Source organism: Megalobrama amblycephala, linkage group LG2, assembly GCF_018812025.1.
Source record: "Megalobrama amblycephala isolate DHTTF-2021 linkage group LG2, ASM1881202v1, whole genome shotgun sequence".
NCBI lineage: Eukaryota > Metazoa > Chordata > Actinopteri > Cypriniformes > Xenocyprididae > Megalobrama > Megalobrama amblycephala.
Window position 1 is genome coordinate 1,776,101 of NC_063045.1, and position 25,400 is coordinate 1,801,500.

General features: G+C 39.9%; 1 protein-coding gene across 2 annotated transcripts; it reads left to right on the forward strand.

Moving 5' to 3' along the window:
* The first annotated feature begins 35 nt into the window (after positions 1 to 35).
* prkar2ab (protein kinase, cAMP-dependent, regulatory, type II, alpha, B) lies at positions 36 to 9,986 on the forward strand. 2 transcript variants are annotated; one of them, XM_048182045.1, is made up of 11 exons: positions 36 to 696; positions 3,107 to 3,142; positions 3,226 to 3,365; positions 3,444 to 3,550; positions 3,620 to 3,773; positions 4,049 to 4,150; positions 4,221 to 4,295; positions 5,732 to 5,797; positions 5,867 to 6,005; positions 8,353 to 8,503; positions 9,618 to 9,986. In XM_048182045.1, exons 1-10 carry the CDS (start codon positions 378 to 380, stop codon positions 8,475 to 8,477), a joined length of 1,263 nt encoding a protein of 420 aa, XP_048038002.1. In that variant the 5' UTR covers positions 36 to 377; the 3' UTR covers positions 8,478 to 8,503; positions 9,618 to 9,986. The 2 variants fall into 2 exon arrangements, with proteins under 2 accessions (XP_048038002.1, XP_048038001.1); XM_048182044.1 differs by lacking the exon at positions 9,618 to 9,986 and having other exon boundaries at positions 8,353 to 9,368.
* Positions 9,987 to 25,400: the final 15,414 nt, after the last annotated feature.

The window sequence follows — 25,400 nt, forward strand, 5'->3', positions numbered from 1 at the left end:
TCATTCACTGTGTTCTGTGCAGATTTAACAGTCTCTTTTAAGATAAATGTGCTGATTAAAATTGTTTAACATAAAAGGAGTAAATCACCGACTTGCAGTCGTGATATTTTTTCAGGACACTCAATATTTTCCGCTGCGATGGACACTGTCGATCCGTCACGAGTCGATGGTTCTGCCCACTGGGAAGATCCCAGTGAAAAACAGTCATTTGACGAGGCATTTTACTGAAAACTGGGCGGTTTGATGCACAGACACCGGGTATGTGTTGTTTCTGAAGCGTGTTTGATGTTAGTGATTATTGACCGGTGAGCGGCGGCTGTCCTCACTCAAACGCCCGCCGGTTGACGCTCCGAGAGCCGCCCGTGAAGAGCACCAGGATGAGCGTGGAGGTTCCGGCGGGTCTGACCGACCTGCTGAAGGGATACACGCTGGAGGTGCTGAAGCAGAGGCCCGCGGACCTGCTGGAGTTCGCGGTGCAGTACTTCACCTGTCTGAGGGAGCGGCGGAGCTCCACCCGCGGCAGCAGCAGCCGCTCCCCGGTGACCCGCGGCGTCGCCTTCGACCAGGACTCCGCGCCGACCGACTCCAGCGAGGAGCAAGAGGAAGAGGAGAAGGTGGAGGAGGAGGAGAGGGTGGAGGAGGAGGAAGAGGAGGAGGAAGATGAAGATGACTTTCCAGATGATTTCACTTTCAAAGGTGGGCGCGCGGAACTTATCTTTATGAACTTGTAAATTAACTTATAAAGTTCAATATCTTTCTATCTGATACCATTTTAATGTTCCAGACTTTTGTCAACCGTAATCAAAGTTTGTTTACATAATCATTTAGTTCTCGTTGTTGGTTCTGCACATGAAAATATAATCAGATGCTTCAGAGACACTCAGAACATGTTCAGATTCAGTCTGTAGATGTTGGGCACATTTAATATTTTAGTTTTACTCCTTTTTTTATCTTTCAATAATTGTTGGCCTATGAGACGGTGACCCCTTTCTCTCTCTCTCTCTCAATGCAATTTTTTTCAATTCAAAAGTGTTTTATTGGCATGACAATTGTTACAAAGTATTGCCAAAGCATTTCTATCATCAGCATACAGTGAATCACATATGGAAACATAAAAAAGCAGAACGATCAATCAATCAACATTTAGAATTCTATGAACAATTTAGAATTCTCTGTGTGTGTGTGTGTGAGTGTGAGTGTGTGTGTGTGTGTGTGTGTGTGTGTGTGTGACACACTGATTTGTCGACTCCTCCCTCTTTTTGTGACAGGTATCAATATATCTTGCTGCTAGTAGGATACAATCTCTTTTTCCACCTAATAAATGTTGAATTTGTGTTTTATTGTTTACTTGTATGAAGTTAGGGCAAAGTATTTCAAGTTTTGAGTCAAATGTCTTTCTGGTTTCCTCACAGTTGGGGCAGCTGGTGAGGAAGTGTTGCTCTGTGTCCAGTAGGGGCAGATGCGTCTCTCTCTGGGCAGCAGTTCAGTCTGTATCTGCCCGTCTCTACAGTCAGCGTGTGATTGCTCAGTCTGTACCTCGTCATTATTCTTCTTCATTTACAGTCTTTCACTGTACTCAGATATTCTGCTGTGCTGTAGTCGCTATTTAGGGCCAAATAACATTCAAGTTTACTTTGTTTTTCTGTGGTTTCAGTCCAGTAGGTCAGGTAATTGTCTTTTTGTGCTTTTGTAATTCTGTGTTTGAGGGTGTCAGTATCAGTTCCTCTGGACTCTCAGGATACTCTTACAGAACTCGGCATGCAGGGCTTCTGTTGGGGTTTTGTCCCATTTGTCAAATTCGTGGTTCAGGAGAGGACCCCCAACTTCACCGCCATATAGTGCAATTGGTTCTAGGACTGATTGGAATATTTTGAGCCAGATTCTGCTTGGTATTTCAATTTGGATTGATCTTTTGATGGCATAGAAGGCCCTTCTTGCTTTCTCTTTCAGTTCATTCACGGCCAAATTTAGCTTTCCAGTTGCACTTATTTTCAGCCCGAGGTATGTGGCATGATCAATTGACCCTTCACCAGGAGTTTGATTGACAAGCGATCTAACCAATCATAATGCAGAATCTGTCATTTTGTCCGACAAAGCAGTCAGGAGTTAGAAGATTAACCTCAGTGGACTTAAACTTGAAAAATCGTGTGTACTGACGCCTTTCCGCGTTTGAAACAACATTCCTTCTGATGTTCATTCACGTTTACTTGATGCTATAAATGAACTAGTGGGAAGAGATGATCCGTTCACGAGCCGTTTCAGCTGAGGCGCTACAGCGATCTGTCACGACACATTAAAGAGCCACAAAACGTTTTTTATTGTTGGAATTTCTTTTAAAAACTACACAGTTTGAAAGCTGGGACTTTGTTTAATATCATAAGTAACCTGCTCTGTCTTGTCTGTCGATGTGTTGTCAGTGTCCTCTTTGCTCCGCAATGTATTTTTCACTGCGTGTGGCGTGACAGCGCCATGGCTTGTCGGACAAAGCAACAGTAACTAAGGGGGGGCGGGTCTTTGCGAAGGGTCAATTGTTTTCATACCGAGGGTGAAATTGTGTTTCTTTCCCTGACATCTAGGTCTTTTCTGAAACGTTAGAATTTTTGTTTTAGTTGGGTTAATAGTCAGGGCTCGGGTCTGACAGAACTGATGCAGGATGTCCAGGTTCTGCTGCAGACCCTCTTCTGTTGGAGATCATCTGCATACAGGAGGAACTTTATGTTGGAGTCATGTAGTGTGAGACCAGGTGCTGCTGATTGTTCTAGTTGTTTTGCCAATTCATTAATGAAATATTGAAGAGGGTTGGTGATAGTGGGCAGCCCTGCCTGATACCTCGCCCTTGAGTGAAGAATTCTGTTTGTTTATTGCCAATTTTAATAGCGCATCGATTGTTTGAGTACATTGTTTTTATAATGTTGTATGTTTTACCCCCAATACCTGATTCTAGAAATTTAGACAGAAGACCTTCATGCCAAATTGAATCAAAGGCCTTCTGGAAATCTAGAAAGCAAGCAAAAATTTGGTTTTGTTTTGGTTAACGTACTTGTCTAGGGTATGTAGGGTGAAGATATGGTCTGATGGTCTATAATTTCTCTCTCTGTCTCTGTAGCTCCTCCTCCCAGTAAATGCAACAGACGGGTATCAGGTAAGGTGTTTAAAGTGTTTTAATGATAACCCTTGAGCTGTTAGTCGTGCTGTCGTGTGAGTGTGTGAGACGCTGTTCCTCAGTGTGTGCGGAGGCTTATAACCCTGATGAAGATGAAGACGAGGGCAGCGAGTCGCGGGTGATTCACCATAAATCGGAGGCACAGCGTCAGCGTCTGCAGGAGGCCTGCAAGGACATACTGCTGTTCAAGACGCTGGAGCAGGTGAATACGAGCCTTCAGACACTGTGGACACGTGGGACGCCGGCGGATATGTGACGCCTGTCTGTCTGTCTGTCCCAGGATCAGTTTGCAGAGGTGTTAGACAGCATGTTTGAGGTGCTGGTCAAACCACACGAGTGCATCATCAATCAGGGGGACGATGGCGATAACTTCTACGTCATCGAGAGGTGAGACGATCCTCTGCTTCCTCAGACGTCCCGCAGCAGCGGATGCTGACAGCGTCTGTCTCTCTGCAGGGGTGTTTTTGATATCCTGATCCAGAAGGACGGCGTCAGCCTCTGTGTGGGCTGCTATGATAATAAAGGCAGCTTCGGTGAACTCGCCCTCATGTACAACACGCCGCGCGCCGCCACCATCAGGGCCGCTCAGGAGGGGGCGCTCTGGGCGCTGGTGAGGTCACTTCCTGCTCTTGATACCTTATTTACACTGGGACACATTTCTCAATACTTTTCAAAAACCCTTTCCCAACTTTCATCTTGGCACAGTGGTTAATTTTACATCCAAAATGCACCAAATCTCGAATCAACTCACTCTTCCATTACACTTGCAAAGTTTGTCAGCTAAAACACTAACAAAATTTAGCATTTTGTAAACTTTCTAGACTGCTTGAAGAGTTTTATGAACGAGTCCCAGTGACTGTAAAACTCTGTTATTTGTGTCGTCAGGACAGAGCCACGTTCCACAGACTCATAGTGAAGAACAATGCCAAGAAGAGGAAGATGTACGAGCGCTTCATCGAGAGCGTGCCGCTGCTGAAGTCGCTGCAGGTGCGTCCAGTCCAGATCTTCACCTGCGCTTGTGCCGTTCGCCTCATGACACTCTCTCTCTGTCTCTCAGCTCTCCGAGCGCATGAAGATCGTGGACGTCCTGGGGATGAAGAGCTTCAGAGACGGAGAGCTGATCATACGGCAGGTGGAATACCTTTGGTTCTTTCACAAATTACATTTTTTCCATTTTAATTTGTCTGGTTAATCAGAAAGCATAAATAATAGAAATCCATTAAACTTTTAATTCAACAATAATTTATTAAAGGTTTAAAAAAATGTTTTTTTATGGCTCTTTTTCCCCCCAAATTCCGGTTTATTTTTCCCAAAATCTGTTTTCATGTCTAATCAACAATTGAACAAATTATTTAAAAAAAAAAATTCTCTTTTTTTAAATAATATTAATAATAATAATAATAATAATAATAATACGGCCCTATGAAATGCTTTATTTTTTCAGAAATTCTTTGTTGTGTTCAGGGTTATTATAGTTACAGCTGAAACTGACACTAAAACCATGAAAAACATTTTCATTACTTGAAATAAAATAAAACATAAATACTGTAAACTTATTTTATATGGTCTAGTTGCCAAGGCAACATTTCTCATTTTCATGTAGTTTAACTTGATGTACTAAAATAACTGAAATTAAAATAAAATTAATAAAAACTATATAGATTTTTTTTTAAACTAAAAATTACAAATATTAAAATGAAAATATAAAAATAAAAACTGATTCAAAATATTAATAAAAACTACAATAGTATCTCTCAATGACGCTAAAATAACAGTAGTTGTGAATTTATGATTCAATACAAAATGATTTATTATAAAATAGTGGTAATCAAACCAAGGCATGAAACTGAGAAAATGTAATCGAATTAAATATTTTTGACAAACAAAATGAGTTTTACTGACATAGAACCCCCCCCCCAAGAAAATTTTAATAATTTTATTATTACTTTGATAGGTACATTCTACTGTTCAGTAGTAATATATAACCCAACATTTTGTGCTTTAATATTCATACACACTAGTCTATATCACGCACGTCCTGATTTTGCTGAGTTAGATGCCTTCCTGGGTCAACATATTTTGTTGATCCTGGAACAACATTCTAGTCTGAAAATTTAGTCTTAACCCTATTCCTAACCCTAAACCTAACCCCACCCATAAATTATCCCAAAAATCAGAGGGAAATGATAGATGATTAGCAGTGATGTAGAAGCACCAATTCATTATTTTAAGCCTAAACTTGACATAATCTGTAAACTTGTCACTCAAATCTGATTGGTTGATTTGAATGTTGTTCCAGGATCAACAAAAATATTGACCCAGGAACATGTTGAACTCAGCAAAATCAGGTTATGCTCCATGCCGGCATCTGATTATCCAAAATTGTGTGACATTCCACGTTATACAGCTACGTCCATGTCTCTGACTGTAATGCATGATTCCGTCAGTGTTTTCCGCATCACAGGAATCATAGGGCTGTATTCGTCATGTGAGCGTAATGCAGGTGTTCTGGTCATGTGGTCTGGTGTGGTTATGAGCTTAACGCAGGTATTCTGTGGTTCCTCTCAGGGCGATTCGGCCGACTGCTTCTACATCGTGGAGTCTGGAGAAGTCCGGATCATGATCAAGAGCAGAGTAAGAACCTCACGCACACGGACACTCGTCCTCCGCCCGACTCTCGCTCACTCACTCATCTCTCTGTAGACTAACGCAGGTCAGAGGTCAAACCAGGAGGTGGAGGTGGCGCGCTGCACGCGGGGCCAGTACTTCGGCGAGCTGGCGCTGGTCACCAATAAACCCCGGGCGGCGTCAGTGTACGCGGCAGGAGACACCAAGTGTTTAGGTAGGAACAGCAGACTGACGCTCGTTTGTGTTCATATAGAGATTGAGCTGCTGCTGCAGACGTTCAGGTCCTGGACGGATGAGTGGAAGTGATGCTCTTGTGTTAAAGGAAATATTACGCCACTGTAAGCAGAAGTTGCACCTGAATATAAATCGGGTCCAAACTGCATTGTTGAGAGAAAGAAAACGCATATTAGTCACGTTGTTTCTTAACAAGCATTAGGTACGTTTATAGCATGTCATAAACTCCTTAAACTTAAATCCCCTGCAGTAAGTATATTATCGACACAAACTCCTGGTAATGGTGATTTGCTTTTCATTCAGAATATTGAGGCCAACTCATTCATCCACGCGGTCCTCTCCTCACTATGGCCTATAGTGGCAGTCTAACATGTTCGCTCGCTGGCCTGTCGGGGCCTCTTCCACGGTCTACGCAGTCTTCTATGCCTCTGCGGCTTTTCATGCTCGGTCTAACTTGGCAATGTTACGGCTTATGCAGCATTTTTCACATACTTTAACCTTTTAAGACCGGATGGAGCGCCGGCGCTCCCATTTGCGCGTCTCTGTTTAAGAGCCAATAAAAACTGAACCCTTATAGGTAGCACAAAAATTCTTTTTGCATACAAAACCAGAGCATTTACACGCCCAGATCAAGCCTCCAACATGCTTCTGTTGTGTTGTTTTCACCCTCTAATGAGTCTGAGTAATATGCGTTTACAACAAAAACAGCACAGCCGCTAACTGAATACAAATATGTATATTTCACGTGCTCATAACTTCATGAAAAATGCACAGATCATAGATTCTGACGATTTAAAATGAACGCAAAACCAACCTAATATATGTCGTTGATCACAAGATATTACTCATGGAATGATTTAACATACTTGGCTAAAAACATGTCTCTCATCTTTCCAGGATGCAGTGTGTATCCAATGTTCCCGGACCCATCCATGTTCGTTTTCCAACGTGGAATAACACAAAATACTCCTAACGAGTGCTGAGAAGTGCCTCTAAACCAGAATTTACCGCCCGAGAGTGCCACCTGGTTGCGAAAAAAAGAATAACAATTTATTCAACTATACGTTTTGCCTGGAAAATCCAGCCTCACCACTGTACCAGCGGATGAGTCTGGTCGGCCAGTGAATCAATTCAATTTCTAGGGCGGAGCAAATCCGAGCAAACAGGAAGCGTAGTAAACCAATCAGAGAAGGGCAGATATGACGTTAGCAAAGCGACAAGAGAGTCAACAGCGAAAAGTAAATAATTAATGTGTTTTTGGTCATTTAAAACTGAATTCACGGCTGAAAAGAACAAACTCTCGGGTCTCCCGTGCGCAGTCTTTGTTGATATTGAAGGGACTTTCGCCGCACAAGAGTGACGCTATTTGCGTCACTGAAATAAACTAATCTGATTCGTCAGTACATTTTGGAGTTGACTCGAATCGCGACGGATGGCAGACTGACCAGACTGATATATCTTGTAGAATACATATCAGTCTGGCCTTGCCAGGCAACTATACTTTTTGCTATCACCACAAAATTTGAACCAGATGCAGCTCACATGTAGGAGAGTTATTCCATGTCAAATAATAAAGAAAAATTATTTTTAAAAATTATATATATTTTTTGCCTTTTATTAGCAGTTTCTCAGCAAGAAAATGTCCAAATGTAAAGTAATTTTCTAAAAATTTAAAAAGTGTTCTATCAAATGATACCTACCTTTTGACTCTCTTTGCTACAGTTTTGGAGTTATCAGTCTTTACTTTTGTGTGTGTTGCTCAGAAAAAAAACCCTCTAAAAAAGCCTTCAGGTCTTAAAGGGTTAAGCTATGGCATAACGATTCCTTCTGTTAATGATTTTAACATTTATATCAAAGTCTGTACATTTCAATTATCTCTTTCTCTTTTTTTATCAAATATTTTAGGAACGTCATCCAAAGAATCCTGGTGCATGTTTTCTTTACTTTCTCAGTTCTTTTGGGGTCGGCTCTGCCCCTGCCTTCATCTTCAGGCAATATCTGCAAAAGTCTGCTATTGCACTATGGACAGGGCCTACGCCAAAGAACTTTATCATTCCATCTATTCAATATTAATTGAATACAAAATTAATCTTATTCAAATGTTTCCTTGCCTCCTAAGTGTTTCAGGTAGAACAAATATCTGCCAATGAAATCAGAAAAATAAATCATTCAAAGTGAAAACAAGATTATTTTTCTAACCCCATTGGCAGATATTTGTTCTTGTTTTCAGCACAAACTGAAAATGTACACATTTTTGCAGTGAACATTGATTTTCTACCCTGCTCTCGGTCAGTGTGTTTGAGTGCAGTTTTCTCTGTGTTTGTCAGTGATCGACGTGCAGGCGTTCGAGCGTCTGTTGGGTTCCTGTAAGCAGATCCTGAAGAGGAACATCTCGCAGTACGAGCAGCAGCTGGTGGCCGTGTTCGGATCCAGCATCGACCTCAAACACTGACCTTCACCAGCCTTCAGTTCTTTACAGTTCAGTTACGCTCGATGTGCAGCATGCTCTCGATTACCACAGAAAATACAGCACATTTATATATTCTTCACTTCTCACTTCTCACATACAAGCATCTGCAAATGATGCAGCTAATAGTTCAACTCATGATCCTGTAAGTCCCGTAAACAGTAAGAGACGCAACAATAAAGCTGTTTACATGGATCAAACCCTGAAGAAACACCACCAGACGTTCATCTTCTTAATTAGAAGCGCTTCAGCAGAAACACTTCACATTTGTACTCTTCAATCTGTAAAATCTCAGATTTCCAGTTTACAAAAGCAGAAATCACGTTTGCAGACGGAGACGTTATTTTCTGTAGTAACAGACATGAGGTACACAGAATTCTAGGAGGAGGTCCACTAAATTCTAGTGGTCTGGGGATCCCCTGCTGATTATTATTATTATTATTAGCTTAACTGCTTTTAATTGGCTTTTTTTTTCGTTTAGACAGAAAATGACATATACAGCAAGATAATGCAAACATAATTTCACTCACCTGTCACTTGAAGCAAACATCCATCCCTCCTTAAAGGTCTGTGTTAAAAGAGCGCGTTGGGCCATTTAGTAAAGCTGGCTGCTGTAGCCTATATGTGCAACTTATGCGTGGAGTCTTCCTTCATTTTTAATTTGTAGAAACTGTTTGAATGATAGCTTGGTAAATTAGTTGGCGATTGAATAGTCAATATCACTACTCTCCATAATTATAATACTTGGTAGATTATCAGCACAGCGGTAGCAGCTCAAAACTAATATCACATTATTCACGAAATTTACGTCCCTGCGATCATTGGTTGATAAACCAAGAGAGGCTAGCCTTTTTTTTTCAACTCTCCTAAGCGCTGAATGTAAAACACTCAATGGTGATTGGCTATTTTTTTACCAACTGAGGCACAAGACAAGCTCGGCTCAGATTCGGCACATTCATGAAAGAACAGCGGTGCTTTCGATTTCAGTAACATGTTATGGTGTTACAGCAATGAAATTACAAACAAAAAATACACATTCTGAGACATGAAATGAAATGAATAACTGGGAATTTTATTAACATTAAATCATCCTTTCTCCCATTTTCTCCTCAAAATTTTGGGTAGGCTGTGCCTCCGTTGCCTCCCCTGACGAGCCGCCACTGATCCCAAACAAACGTTCCTTAGATTCCTTGTTTTCCAAGTGATGTAGATTCTCATCTTGATATATTTTCTAAAAACACTGATTTATACAACTGTTAGTCTTGATATTTACCCTTCATTATACTCAGTGTATTATTTTGATGAATAAACACTTGAACACAAAAGCGGTTTGATTCTGTATTTCTTTCAGTCCTCCAGATACTGTACGATCCATAGCCGAAGGTAAAGGGCGACTCTTTTGGGCTCGTTTCATCTCGTCATGGTTTTAAATATTTAAAATATTTACAGTCCGGCAAACCAGAAACTCCATGATCCTGTCGGTTTGCTGCGGGTGATCGGAGACGATCTCAATGTTCAATCCTCTACGGGACCACATGACTGGTTAAAAACACATTTATGTTACAACAATTTCTATGATTCGTTCTTCAAAAAATAGACTCAAAATCAACAAATGAAGAAAACGTAGACAAGAGGTCAAGTGACCCATACACGCGATGGTCGAAGGACTTTGATGCTCCATCTAAACCCTCTTCATTTTGTAATATAACAAACTCATAGTACTGACAGCCTTTATTTTCCTACTTGATATATTGCCAGCATTATGTATGGAAACAGAAAACAGGACTCTTCTCCATCCACAACCCTCTCCAGGAAGAAAAAGATGAAGCTAGCGACTAAGGCTAATCTGACTGACGCTATTGCGGAGGCACTTTCAAAACAACAAATTTCGCTTGAAACTACGGTTCAGAATGCAATACGGATGGCTATGGAGGATGTTAAAACCTCTCTGATCGAGCTCCGCCAAGAAGTGCAATCTTAAACGAATACGGTACGAGACTTGGTATCAAAAGTAGATAAGATTCAGGGTGAGATGCGACAGCCTCACCTTGAAAATCGCGGAGTTAGAGGACAGGTCTCGCCGTAATAATGTGCATTTGGTGGGACTGCCGCAGGGCCGAGAAGGGTATGACCCAATAGGCTTCCTTCAAAAGATGCTCCCCGTCTGGATATCCGTGCTGAAGAATAAGGGGCCGATCGAGATTGACCGAATTTACGGCTCCCGCACGTTGATCTTTCGGGTGCTATGTTACCAAGATCAGCAGGCAATTCTTCAGGGAGCCAGGGAAGTGATGAAAACTGAACCGATTCGTGACCAAGAGCACCTGCTGCACTTTTTCACAGACTACAGCGGGTTCACCTCCCATAGACGACAGGCCTTCGGAAGTATTCAAAAGGAGCTGTATGCGTTGGGAATTCCAAACTTCCTCATATACCCCGCCATTCTTCACATCAGTTTTGGTGGTAGCCAACACTTATTTGATTCCGTTAAAAAAGCAGAGGAATTCTTAGTGGAAGCTCGTAATACCCATACATGAATGCAGTGATAGACCCGCTGTTGGATAGATCTTCCTCCTGCATTCAGGTTCAGCTCAATTCTTCTGCTGCACTTAATGACTTAAATTAAAGCCCTAAATTTGGCTGATGTTTGGAGATCTGGGAACCCCTTAAGTAGAAACTTTACCTTTTTCTCAACACAACATCTCTCATATTAAAGAATAGACTATCTATTGTGCTCCAAGGAACTTTTGAACTCTTTTGATCAGACAACGATACTACCAGCAATATTTTCAGATCACAATCCTATAATGGAAGATTTTGAACGTAATTGGTTTACTGAAAGATCTCCATGGCGGCGTTTTAACATCTCTCTTTTATAGAATAACCAGTTCAATGAAGATTTCAAAGCCAGCCTGTCTGAATTCCTCTCATTTAATATTGATTCGGTTGAAGACCCTATATTTGTCTGGGAAGCTACGAAAGGTTTTATCAAAGATTTCTCCATAGCTTTTACCAATAATGTAAAAAAGATGCAGAATCAGAGAATTGACCACTTAGAAAAAGAATGTCAATCACCTGAACTGTTCCTTAAATCATCTTATTCTCACTTGCTATTTAAGATGCTTCAGACCCTTAAGACAGAACTGAATGACCTTCTGAGAAGGAAAGCCGAATTTGTGATTCACAGAACCAGACAGACCTATTACTTCAGTGGTGCTAGACCTAGCAAACTTTAGCCCTAAGACTGAAGCAAAGTCAAGCGAAAGCTTACATTGACATAATTAAGCACCCATCTAAAGGACTGGTAAGGAACAGCAAAGAAATTAACTCTGCATTTTCCGACTTCTTTTCTAAACTCTATACTTCTGAAATCAATCCCACAAGCCAAGCTGTACTACTTTTTTGCAATCTCTTATTTTACCTCGTCTTAGTCATGAAGAAGCTGAGCTTTTAGGACAACCAGTTACCTTGGAGGAACTAAAAAGGGCATTATAAGGTGCTAAGAAAGGCAAAGCGCCAGGATTAGATGGGATCCCGGCAGAGTTATTTCTTAAATACTTTGATTTACTCGGTCCTGTCTTCCTGACAGCCATCCACACGGCAGTAGAGGTGGGTGCCTTTCACCCACAGATGAATACAGCACTTATATCGTTGATACCCAAAAAGGGGAAAGATCATTCAGACTGTGCAAATTACAGACCCATTAGTTTGTTAAATACAGATATAAAAATGTATGCCAGAATTATGGCCTTATGATTGCAGCAGTATATTAATAAATTAGTGCATCTGGACCAGACAGGGTTCATGTTAGTGATGTCCAAATGAAGCAATGAACCAGTATTGAACCACTTCATCAATTGTTTTGAAAATGGGTTCATTCATTCAAAGCTTTGTTTCAGTGACATCTTGTGGCGAAATTGTAGATAGCAAAATAATATCTGTATGAGTGTAACTAGGGTTTGTGTGAATGATGTAAATAAACTTTAATTGATTGGTTGATTCTATTAACGTAGGCTATGTAGTGTGGTAGTTGGGTGTCTATATAGTCATATTACGGGCCAAAAAAACTGCTGAAGCGTGCGCACAGCAAAGTCTCGCTTCACGAAGCCTCTCGCAATGCAAAGCAGTATCAACTGGTCTGAACCAGTCACGTGATTCACTCAGAGAACCGTAGCAGTTGCTGCTTCGGACGTCATCGGTCATCACTTGTTCATCACTTGTTCATGTCAGGTCGATTAGCGGCTGATAATATTCGGAGACTACTGCATGTCATACATGAATCCCGGGCTTGTCCCACTCCAGCTGCAGTTCTTTCTTTGGACGCAGAGAAGGCATTTGATAGGCTGGAGTGGGATTACCTCTGGTCTGTTTTGGATGCATATGGCTTTGGCAAAGGCTTTGTGAATATGATAAAGGTTTTATATAAAAACCCCACTGCTTCTGTTATAACTAATGGAGTGCACTCTCTGCCTTTTAACTTACAAAGAGGTACAAGACAGGGGTGTCCTTTATCCCCAATGCTGTTTGTGCTGTCACTCGAGCCCCTAGCCCAACTGATAAGACAGGAAAATGTCTGTTCAATTTCAGTTAACTCTTACAAACAACACAATATCGCTCTATGCGGATGATATTTTACTGTTTATTTCGGATCTTCAAGTTTCAGATACTGAAGGTATTTGGAAGGTTCAGTACGTTCTCAGGGTACAAAATCAATTGGGGTAAATCCTCTTTGCTTCCACTTAATAGTATAGCTAAGAAAGTTAAACTGGCTTGTAATATTCCCGTACAAACTTCAATCAGTTACTTAGGCATTGTTGTTCATTCATCCCTCCATGTTATACCTGATGCCAACTATCTACAAATTCAAGCCAGGGTCGAACAAGATCTCAGAAAATGGACCTCGATGCCACTATCATTACATGCCAGAATAGCGTGTTAAAATGAATGTGTTGCCACGAATCAATCTTCTTAGCTCCATGATTCCGCTGCCTGCTCCTAAAGATTTTTGCCACAAACTCAATTCTACAATTCATAAATTTATTTGGAACGGTAAACAACCCAGATTAAAATTTGAAACGCTTCAGCGTGAAAAACATAATGGGGGATTAGCGCTTCCAAATTTTGAATTGTATCATAGGGCCTTTCAAATAAAATGCATTAAGGTTTGGCTTAACCCGCTCTCTAGGGTCTCTTGGCGAGAGATAGAAAAGAGCCAAGCAGGCAAATGTAGGTTACAAGATATACTGTTCTCTGGGCTAAATAACAATCAATGTATGCAAGCTTTCGGTCCAATCATCGCCAATACGATAGTCAATTTTAAACTGATGGAAAAATGTATTAAATATTCACATAATTGGCACACCTACACTCCCATTTGGTATAATAATAAAATTTGTTCAGGAGGTGCACCATTTTTCTCCAGAGACTGGATGCAGAAGGGCATTTATACACTGAAAGATATTTCAGGTCCTAAATGCATGTTAAGCTTTCAAGAACTGTGTGAGTGGTATGGAACAGAACCCTCTTCTCTGTTTTTATATTTGCACTTAAGGTCGGCCATGAAGGCCTATGGGGTGCCCTGGGGGGAAACGCTTCCCAAACATCCGATCATCGCTTGGTTTGATTTGTCCTCTTCTAGTCACTTCACTTCACAGGATGTACAGGAAGGCCTTAGAGGCTACAGCAAGTTGTTTAGCTATACAGCATACATGGGAAAGAGGCTGTGAACAAGAGGAAGGTATTATGGATTGCGAAAGAGTGTGGCAGAACATTTTTACTTCATCTATAAATACCAATAACCAAATGATCCATTATAACTTCTGTCACAGAACTTATTGGACACCACTCAAAAGATATCGTATTGACTCCACTTTTAATCCCTTCTGTGATAAGTGTCCGGGGAGGGGGAAGGGGAGGGTGGTGGATTGGTATGTTTAGATACTTTTGTCTGTTGTAAAAAATTAAAAAATGCAATAAAAATAAGAAAAAGAAAAAAAAACGTCACACTTCGCTAAAGACAGTTGTGATTTTTTTTTTTTTTTTCTTTTCACCCAATGAAGCATTTCCATGAACAAATGAAATTAATCAATAAATACAAACACTGCAGAGACATGAAGTCAGACTGGTGAGGATGGAAGCCAGATTGTAAAAGCTCAAACAGTTTATTATTGGAAAGATGGTCATGGACCTGTGTTGCAACACATTTTTCCAGGATTTTAGAGATGAATGGCAAATTAGAAATTGGACGGTAATTATCTAGGTTAGATGGATAAGCCCCTGGTTTCTTAAGGGTTAGAGTAGTGTTTCTCAACGGGGGCGGTACCGCCCCCCAGGGGGCATTCAGAGAACAACGAGGGGCGTTGGAAGCAAGATTTTTAAAAGGGGGGCGTTCAGGTGTTCTTGGGGGGCGTTCACGAGTTTACACCAAAGATCCAGGCAAGACAAGATTGAACTTGTAATTACTTGCAAAAGAATTGCCTACAACATTCTAAAATCTGCCAGTTTAAGGCAACATGTAAGGTATGTATCGTTTCTTTTGCAGCGATTATTTTTCCAGTCATAGACCAGCGTTCAAGCGCTGGCAAGAATTCACGTGCACAAAAATGTGTTTCACGCCGACAACAATCCGGTGGTGGCTTGAATCTAGCGCTGACTAGTACGCAGCGGAGGAATGGAAAGTTGACAAACCATTAAAAAAGTATTGACTTAAGAACCACTTATATTTTCAAATGTTTTCAATAAATCATGTCCCCATTCACTCTGGTGACGAATTTTAAAATGAATGAAACTAAATTCTATTTATAAGGTAAAACTTTTCCATATTTAATGCCTATGCCAAAATGTTTTCTTTGTTCACAAAGTAACTGGGCATTATTGTTAACTCGCAAGACTGTAAGGAGAAAATAACAATTTGATCGAGAATTAATTTAAATATATTCTGTAATCAGAGATGGGCATAAATACATGGAAATGTATTTAAAATACAAATACAAAATACTGTGTGGAAAAATGTATTTAAATACAAATACAAAATACTGTGTGGAAAAATGTATTTAAATACAAATACAAAATACTGTGTGGGAAAATGTATTTAAATACAAATACAGTATTTTGTATTTTGAAAATACACAAAATACATGTGAAATTGAAGATTCAGTGCAGGTATCCCTATTAGGCAGAAATCTATCTGGGCCTATTCTGAATGCCAAAAAGCATTTAGATGTGTGCAACTACTTAGAAACTTTCGTTTTAATTTTATATACCTCTTCCCTTCCCCTGCCCTGTAGGAAATAAAAAACTACAAAAAAACCCCAAAAAACTAATTTTTAACTTTTATTATATTTTATCACCATCATTAAAAGCCAATGTGACAATGTGTAATTTGTTAAGCTAATTATAAATAGTCACAGTGAATTAAGAAACTACATAGGCCTACTGACTTTTAATTCCTTACCTCATTTCTGCAATCTCTGTCATTCTCTCTCTGTCATTCTCTCTCTCTCTCTCTCTCTTTCTGAAGTGCTTGCTTCCTTGCTGGTAATTACAAATAAACTTATGTAGTGCAAAATAGCAGCCATTTATATACTTACTTCTGACAAGGTTACAATGTAGTCTATTACTTATGGTGAACACTATTAAAAAAAACTGTAAAACTGTGGGAACCTTTTCTGCTATATAGCAAAGAATAGGGATGGGTGATATGACAATATATGGCATGGTTTCACAATTATCAACATCAGTTTTGATACCACAGCAAAAACTGAATTTCAAACTCTTTTGATGCTTTTTTTTTACGCAAGCAGTATAGTAACTTTTATATTTATTTAATGTAAAGTTTATTTGTTTCTATATAAATAATTAGAAAATATAAAGTTTATCTAAAATAAAAAAAATTTTAATTAGAAATCATTTGGCACTTTTTTTGGTGAACAATAAAACTAAAAGTGTAGTGTATCTTTCATCATTGTCATCACAAATGCACACAATCACTACACTAAACTGATGGAGACAGACAATGATTAACCTAATTATTTCGTCTCTACATAAACAAACATTTGCATAGATGGGTAAACACAATCACAATTTGGAAATGTGTCCAGTTACATTTTGATAAAGCACCATGTTTGTAAAATTTAAAATGATTACATTTACAAAATGAGCCTGCATAGCAGAAATAATGAATAAAGTAATGGTCGGTGTTTAATACAATCGTTAATTGAAATAAAATAATTTATAACACAGTATTGTTCAATTTAGTGTTATACATATGTTATCATATTAATATGTTTTGTTCTAATGTCTCAAGTCACAATTTCAAGTTTACTGGGTTTAACTTGATTATTTGGGTAGGGTTTAAGAAGTGTACTAAAAAACTTTTTCACATGTGTCGTCAAAATGACCTATAACCTAATCAGTTTACATGTGAAGAAATCCATTTATTCACAAACTTCTCACGAGACGAGTGTTTGACATAGTATAAGAGGTGTTTGACAAATTATTCGGCAAACTACTTCCTCTCATTGCTGCTTTTTGGTGGTTTGGAGAACAATTACTCAGAGTCGCCCTCTGTCGTTTTTCACAGAATTATACAATGGAGAGCACGTCAAGCATAAAAGCCTAACTGTGTGTTCACACCGCCGGCGGCGAGAGCGTCAAAGTGACGCTAGTCATTCATTTTCAATGAGAGCCGGCGGCGAGCTCCGGCGAGAGCGGCGCGGCGCGTCTTGGACGGTGAGAGCGTCGAGGAGAGTTGAAATCAGGTTAACTTTATGGTAATGAGCTATGATGCTGTTCGGAGGCAACCAATTGGAATGTAGAGGTCCTCGCTTGAGAGGCTTCCGATTGGTTGACGCGACTTGTCATTTACTTTGACCCTCCCGTCGGCGGCGGTTTGAACGAACAGTACAGCGTTGTTGGCAGGGCGGCCAAGGCGATTGTTGACGCTCTCGCCGGCGGCGGTGTGAACGCACGGTAATAGGTTTACTGAGGAGCGCGCGCAGTAAGCAGGTAACAGGTTCATGGCGTAGAGCCATGCGAATTGCGAAAGTATAAACAAGGCTTCAACTGCACAAAGCTAAAGAGAAAGCGGAAAGTCCTATCTAAACATTGTAATGTTTATGTGTACGAAGCCATGCTTGCTGATATTGTGGTCTATAACTCCTCCCCGAACTCATGTGAACGAGCAGCGATTTGCCTGTGATTTCGGGCATTTGTCTGCGATTTCTCAAAACCTGTCGGCGAGCCAAAATCGGGGCTAAAATCATGCAGTCTGAACTCGGCTTAACATGCAGTAACGTTAAAGGGATAGTTCACCCAAAAATGAAATTTTGATGTTTATCTGCTTGCCCCCAGCGCATCCAAGATGTAGGTGACTTTGTTTCTTCAGTAGAACACAAATGATGATTTTTAACTCCAACCGCTGCTGTCTGTCAGCCAAATAATGGGAGTAGATGGGGACTTCGGCTAAAAGAGTCAAAAAAAGCTTGCTTAGACAAATCCAAATTAAACCCTGCGGCTCGTGACGACACATTGATGTCCTAAGACACGAAACGATCGGTTTGTGATGTCTGATCGCGCTCTGACAGCGGCAGTGATGTCTGATCGCGCTCTGACAGCGGCAGTGATGTTTGACACTCATTAAAGTATATGCGCGAGACATCACTTCCATTGTCAGAGCGTGATCAGACATCACTGCCGTTGTCAGAGCGTGATCAGACATCACTAACCGATGCTGAACGGAGTTGGACATAGTGCTGTATTAGAGGTAAAAAATTATATAAATACTGTTCGGTTTCTCACACAAACCGATCATTTCGTGTCTTAGGACATCAGTGTGTCGTCACGAGCCGCAGGGTTTAATTTGGATTTGTCTAAGCAAGCTTTATTTACTCTTTTAGCCGAAGTCCCCATCTACTCCCATTATTTGGCTGACGGGGGGGGGATTGGGGGGCGTGTCTGGTCTGAACCTGGTCTGAACTAGTTGATGCATGAAAACAACACCCTGATAAAGAGGTTGACTGTCTCAAAGTATTTTGAGTATTTTGAAAATACAAAAATACTCATCTTAAATGTATTTAAATACAAATTACATTTGATTTTTTCCAAAGGCTTTAAAATACAAAATACAAAATAGTATTTTGTATTTCAAATACGTATTTTAAATACATGTATCTGAAATACTGCCCATCCCTGTCTGTGATCACATTTAGGTAATTTCGCCGTCACATCTGAGCGCAAAACGCTGCTTGGATAATTTCAAGATAGGCTAGTTAAAAATAACTAATAATACAATAACAATTTCTCTATATCACTGGTGAGTAATATTATTTTCACATTTTATATTTTAATTATCACGAAGATTCAATTATTAATCCAAACTCAATTTTGCTTCGGTTGTTTAATGATGATATTTATTTTATAATTTTCAAACTATTTACTTTCATAAGTGAGTGTCTTAATCTGTGTTGAACCTGTTTGTGTTTGTTCTCCATGTGTGTGTTTGATTCAGTGTCAGTGAAGGAGGGAGATTCAGTGACTCTCGATTCTACTCTTACTGAAATGAGGGATGTTCTGATTCTGTGGAGGTTTGAAAACACTTTAATAGCTGAAATCAATAAACGAGTCGACAGAATCACTGTATATGATGATGTTCTTGATGGGAGATTCAGAGACAGACTGAAGCTGGACAATCAAACTGGATCTCTGACCATCACAAACATCACAATGAAACACGCTGGACGTTATGAACTAGATACCCACACTTTCTTCTGGCCTTCTTATATTCGTCTCATTGTCTACGGTGAGTTAAATATCAGTTTCACATGTTTTATTTATTACAGCTAGATCTAAAGAAGTATCTTATCATGACTAATGAGTTCAAATGACTAATTCTCTCACTTTCACATGAACAGCAGGTTTATATTTAACTTTCTATTAAATAGTTTAAAATCTCTACTTTTGATCATCTTGGTTCCTCTGGATGTTTCTTGAATCTCTTCATTCATCCTCATTTCTCTTTATTCTCTCATGTTTTCAGCTCGTCTGCCTGTTCCTGTCATCAGCAGTAACTCTTCACAATGTTCTTCATCATCATCATCATGTTCATTGGTGTGTTCAGTGGTGAATGTGAGTCATGTGACTCTCTCCTGGTACAAAGGAAACAGTTCATTGTCCAGCATCAGTGTGTCTGATCTCAGCATCAGTCTCTCTCTACCTCTGGAGGTGGAATATCAGGATAAAAACACCTACAGCTGTGTGCTGAACAATCCCATCAGCCACCAGACTCAACATCTGGACATCACTCAACTCTGTCACACATGTTCAGGTACGGCAGTGCTGATGATATTAGCGTTTATTGACTGAGCTGATCTCACTTTGATGTTTTTATTCCTCAGTCCACTGTTGTGGTCCTACTGAAGCTGTGATCCGATTGGTCCTCTCTGCTCTGGTGGGCGTGGCTACTGTCATTCTTGTGGTTTATGACATCAGATCCAGAAGAGCTGAAGGAGATCAAGCACATATTCACACATCAGGTACATGATTGATGATGACTGATTCAGCATATATTAATATTGGTGAGATTGATTCATTTATGGCTTTACATGTTCATCCTTTTCAGAAAGTGCTTAAATCTGAAGCAGAACGCTGAACTTTAAAGATTCTTCAAGTGTGTTTTTGTCATAATAAATACTGATGATTATTTGAGCTTCTCTTTCAGTGTCAGATTTGTAAAACTCTTATTTGTAAGGCTTTATTGTTTATATTTCTCTCAGAGACACACAGATCTCACTTTACTACTACTGCTGTATATTTGTCATGTGTATTTTACACTGTTGTTGAGGATCAAATTAAAATAGCATATTTTTAATGTGTCTGATGGAGTTGACACAAATTAAGTTCTGAAGTGAATAAATGTACATTTTTAGAAGAAAACTTTTCAGAAAAACCTGTTCCCTTACATGTTCATTAGCTGAGACCTTTGTCTACAAATATATCAGTTTATAATAATGTGTTATTCAATAATAAAAACATCTCGGTTACGTATGTAACCCTCGTTCCCTGAAGGAGGGAACGGAGATGTACGTCAGTAGTGATCGATGAATTGGGATATCTCCAGAGAGCCCTATCAACTTCGAGTGAAACTAAAGTCAAGTCAAGTCAAAGTTTATTTATAAAGCACTTTTTTAAAACAACAAGTTTATCAAAGTGCTGTACATGCAAAAAGAAAATGTATTCAATAATACAAACAGTCAGCACCATTTAAAAACAAAAAAAAACAAAACAAAAAAACTCTTAAGACACAGTAAAACAGTAAAAGAAAGCAGAAAGCAGCTCTCACATGGCATTGAACGCCAGACTAGAAAAATAAGTTTTTAGGCCAGATTTGAAGACCTCAAGTGATTGAGCCTGTCTGATGTAGAGAGGCAAACTGTTCCAGAGCTCCGGGGCCGCCCCTGCAAAGGCTCGGTCCCCCCTGCTCTTCAGTTTTACCCTAGGAACAGCTAAAAGCAAAAGGTCAGCAGACCTTAGTGCTCGTGACGGAGAATACAGATTAAGGAAATCTGATAAATAACTCGGCGCCGAACCATTAAGAGATTTAAAAACAAGCACCAAAATTTTAAAATGAATCCTATAATGGACAGGTAGCCAGTGAAGGGACGCAAGGATGGGAGTGATATGTTCCCGCTTTCGTGTGCCCGTCAATAGGCGAGCTGCCGCATTCTGGACCATTTGCAGTCTGGAGAGAGAGGCCTGACTAATGCCTAAATAAAGGCTGTTACAATATTCAAGGCGACTTGAAATGAAAATATGCACAACTCTTTGAAAGTCTTTAGAGGACAAAAAAGGTTTCACCTTGGTGAGTTGTCTCAATTGAAAAAAACATGATTTAACTACTAAATTAATCTGTTTATCCAATTTAAAATCACAATCTATAACAACACCCATTTTTTACATACAACAACACCAATTTTTTACATAGGGCTTCACATATGGATTCAGCTCTCCAAGGTTTAGGTCTACTGTCTCAAAGGTTCCCCCTGGCGTAAACAACACCACTTCGGTTTTCTTTTCATTAAAATTAAGGAAATTTAGTGCCATCCAGGTCTTAATTTCTTCAAAACACTGCAAAAGAGGTGCTAAAGAGCAGGTATCTTTATGTGTCAAGGGCAGATAAATTTGCAGATCATCTGCATAGCAATGAAAAGAAATACCAAATTTCCTAAAAATATGACCCAATGGGAGTATATACAGGGAGAACAGAATAGGCCCCAAAATGGAGCCCTGGGGGACCCCACAAGTGAGTGCAGCAGTTGAGGAGATATAGTCTCCAAGATGAACCGAAAAAGTTCTTTCAGCCAAATAGGATTTAAACCATTCCAATACAGTACCCTTAATACCAACACATTGTTCTAGCCTCGAAATCAGGATATTATGGTCAACTGTATCAAATGCAGCTGAAAGGTCCATTAAAATTAAGATAGCGCAGTCACCAGAGTCAGTGATAAGTAGTAAGTCATTAAAAACCTTCAACAGTGCAGTTTCTGTGCTGTGTAATGCTTTAAAACCAGACTGAAACACTTCATGAATACCATGTAGATCTAAAAATGAATTCATTTGTCCAAATACAACCTTCTCCAATAGTTTGGATAGAAATGGGAGTTTTGAGATAGGTCTATAATGAGCAAAAACTGATGGATCCAAAGTAGATTTCTTGATTACTGGTTCCACAGCTGCATGTTTAAAAGACTTGGGTACAACTCCCGAAGCCAGGCTGCTATTGATAATTGCAAGAATTTTAGGACCAATGATTTCAAATGAATCTTTAAGAAGACGGAGAGGAACAACATCCATACCACATGAGGAAGGTTTCATTTTAACAAAGGTCTCTTTCAGCGAATCAAGAGACACCAACTCAAACTGATCAAAAACAGAAGAGCACTCAGTGGAAAAGGATGAAAAAGTTGAAGGGAGCAAAATATTCGCTCTAACCGCCTCAATCTTGTCAATGAAAAAGTCAAAAAATTTCTCACACATATCGGCTGAAGGCTCTAGACAGGTTGCTTGGGGAGTGTTTAAAACTGAGTTAATAGTACTAAATAGCACCGCTGGCTTGTGGGAGTTATTACAGATGACACTAGAAAGATACTTTGATTTCTCAGATTTAACAGTTTTTTGATATTTAAGCAGATTCTCCTTCAAAATATCATGGGAAATCTGTAGTTTATCCTTCTTCCAGTGGCGTTCCGCTCTTCTACACTCAAGTCTTACAGTTCGAGTAGTAGCGTTCAGCCAAGGTTGAGTTCTTGGTTTTACCCGAACCATCTTAAAAGGAGCCACAGTATCCAAGATATTAAGACAAGTTGAAGAAAACAATGAAGTCAGATCATCAGTGTTAAGGCCGTATGAAGACCTTGAAAAGTCATCGTCAATAGCATTAAAAGCCTCAGAGAATGATTGTACGGTCGAAGAATTAATTGTTCTACGGCAACGGGTTGAAGCAGTCACTTTAGGATCACAGGTAATACATATCTCAAAGAAAACAGGTAAATGATCAGAGAAAACTGCATGACCGACTTCAATGTTACCAATTGGCAAGCCATATGATAAAACCAGGTATAAGATATGACCACAAACATGTGTGGGACTAGCCACAAGCTGGGTTAAGTTAAAAGACTCCACCAGATTAAGAAAGGCTTTAGCCAAGGGTTTGACAGGACAACACAAATGGATGTTAAAATCCCCAACAATTAAGACCCGATCATATTTTGGCATAATTTCAGCCACAAAATCTGAAAACTCCTCAATAAAGTCTTTGTTATATTTGGGTGGGCGGTAGACAACAGCGCACAACACCGTATTACTCAAGCTTAGTTCAAAAACACTGAGTTCGAAGCTGGAATAGGAGTAAGCAGTTTACGTGTTCTTTAAAAATAGCTTCTACTCCACCTCCTCGACCCGTAAGCCGTGGAGAATTAAAATAAGTACAGTTCAGAGGTACGACTTTTTGAAAACACACTTGACTCACCAACACCGATCCACGTCTCCGTCACACACAACATGTCCAGGTCTTTGGAAGTGAAAAAGTCATTCAAAATAAAAGACTTGTTGGCTTGAGATCTAGCATTCACCAAGGAAAACCTCACTGGGGTTGAATCTTTCAGCAACGGAGGTGCGCGATCAAAGGATCGGAGGAGAGAGACATCCACACCACCTCTTCTAAAACGCGGAGGCCGATAAATGTTGGTCAACGGCTTCCCATCCATGCCAGCAACTGTTACCGGCACCAGCCACCGATACGCGGGATCCCAAGAGCATCGGAGCACAAACCGGCAACAATCCACGCCAAGCTCGGACAAAATCCAGCGGGGATCAGCCCCTGGAAACAAGGCCATCAAGGTCCTAGCTCTCACCAGTAGACCCCTGCGTTTACCGCGGCGTCTAAATCGCTTCTTCCTCCCGGGAGAGCATAGGGTCCGACAAAGATAGTCAGGTAATCCACACAGGAGCGGAGGAGGGGGTGAGTTGTTTTTTGTGTTTTGTGTTTTCAACAGCCGATCTAATGTTAAGTAGTGTTTGCCGATCATACACCAATAGAGAGTCTGCAGTATTTTAAACAGTCAATAAAAACATGATGAACATCCATACAACCAGGAGCAGTAGACGGCCGGCCACATACACTGGCGCCATCTTCCCATCTTCCCTAAACAAGCCAATGGAATTGGCGTGCAGTATTTGAATAATGCATCCTCTGCTTGGAGACAGCCTTTCCCTTCTGCTGGCCTCCATAATAGACAAAGAGTTGATCTGAGGTCCTAAAGCTTCGCATTCTATGCAGAATGCGGATGGGACAGAGCAAAGCCAGGGCTGGATCTGCCTCCTCCGAAGGCAGCGCTTGCAGGTTCACTTTTTGGGAAACACTGTGGCTCACCCTGCAACTAAGACACCACACAAGACACAACATAGAACTCATTGGTGATTTATTCAAATTGTTTTCTTTTCAGTTGCCTCAATTTCAGATGTGGTGAAAAGATATCTGCGTGTCCTCAAACTTGTGCAGAAAGGCTTCAGGATGACCGCAGCCTTCAAGAAAGCTCACGTTTCAAGAAATGCTGCGAAAGACACGGCAGCAATTGCAGAGATTTACATAGCAGACAAAAGTGTCCTAAACCAGTTCAAGGGTAAATACACACTTTTGAAACTAGCACAACTTTGTAAAAAAAAAATAGCTGGTGAACTGGCAGAAAAGATCATTCAAATGAAAAATAACAAACAGCTCATGCCCTTTTCTGCAAAGAAAGACTGAATGTAGGAAACAGGATGTTAGCTAAGTTTGAGCAGATTAAGTAGATACGTTTTGTTTTTCATAATTTAAAGTTCAAGTTGCTTTGCCCCTACGATGACATGGTAGAGACTTGTTTGATTATTTGTAGTGCTGCCAGTGCAGCATGTTTATTTTATTTTGTTGTTTTGTTTTATGTAATGTTAATTCAAGTAAAGTTTGATGCAACATAATTAGACTATTCAGATCTGATGCCCTAGTGAACAATGGGTTTGTATAAATATATTGTTAATAAAACAACTTTCTCTAATATCCTGTCTGTAGTGTTGGTTCTATTGTAGTTCATAATCTGGCATTAACTTCTCATTTTAAACTGTAAATATCTTGCATATAATTAATGGATGGCTGTATGTTTTCTGTTGATAGCTTATAGACTTTCAACTGTTATCACCTGTTTTTCACTTTAATTGGTTAGTCCTAAAATATATCTACAAATGCTTAGTTAAGAATGTCTACTAATGATCTTCTGAACGTAAACTTTAGACTAGTTGACAAGCAACAGATGCACAACCAATGTTTAGTTGACTATCAACAGATAATAAACTAGTGATCTTGATAAAAATTAAATG

Excerpts from the sequence above, each read along its gene's own strand:
- prkar2ab (XM_048182045.1), top strand. The coding sequence starts at position 378 with ATGAGCGTGGAGGTTCCGGCGGGTCTGACCGACCTGCTGAAGGGATAC. Across the intron at positions 4,151-4,220 it reads CGCTGCTGAAGTCGCTGCAG|CTCTCCGAGCGCATGAAGAT; the intron begins GTGCGTCCAGTC and ends TCTGTCTCTCAG. Across the intron at positions 5,798-5,866 it reads GGATCATGATCAAGAGCAGA|ACTAACGCAGGTCAGAGGTC; the intron begins GTAAGAACCTCA and ends ATCTCTCTGTAG.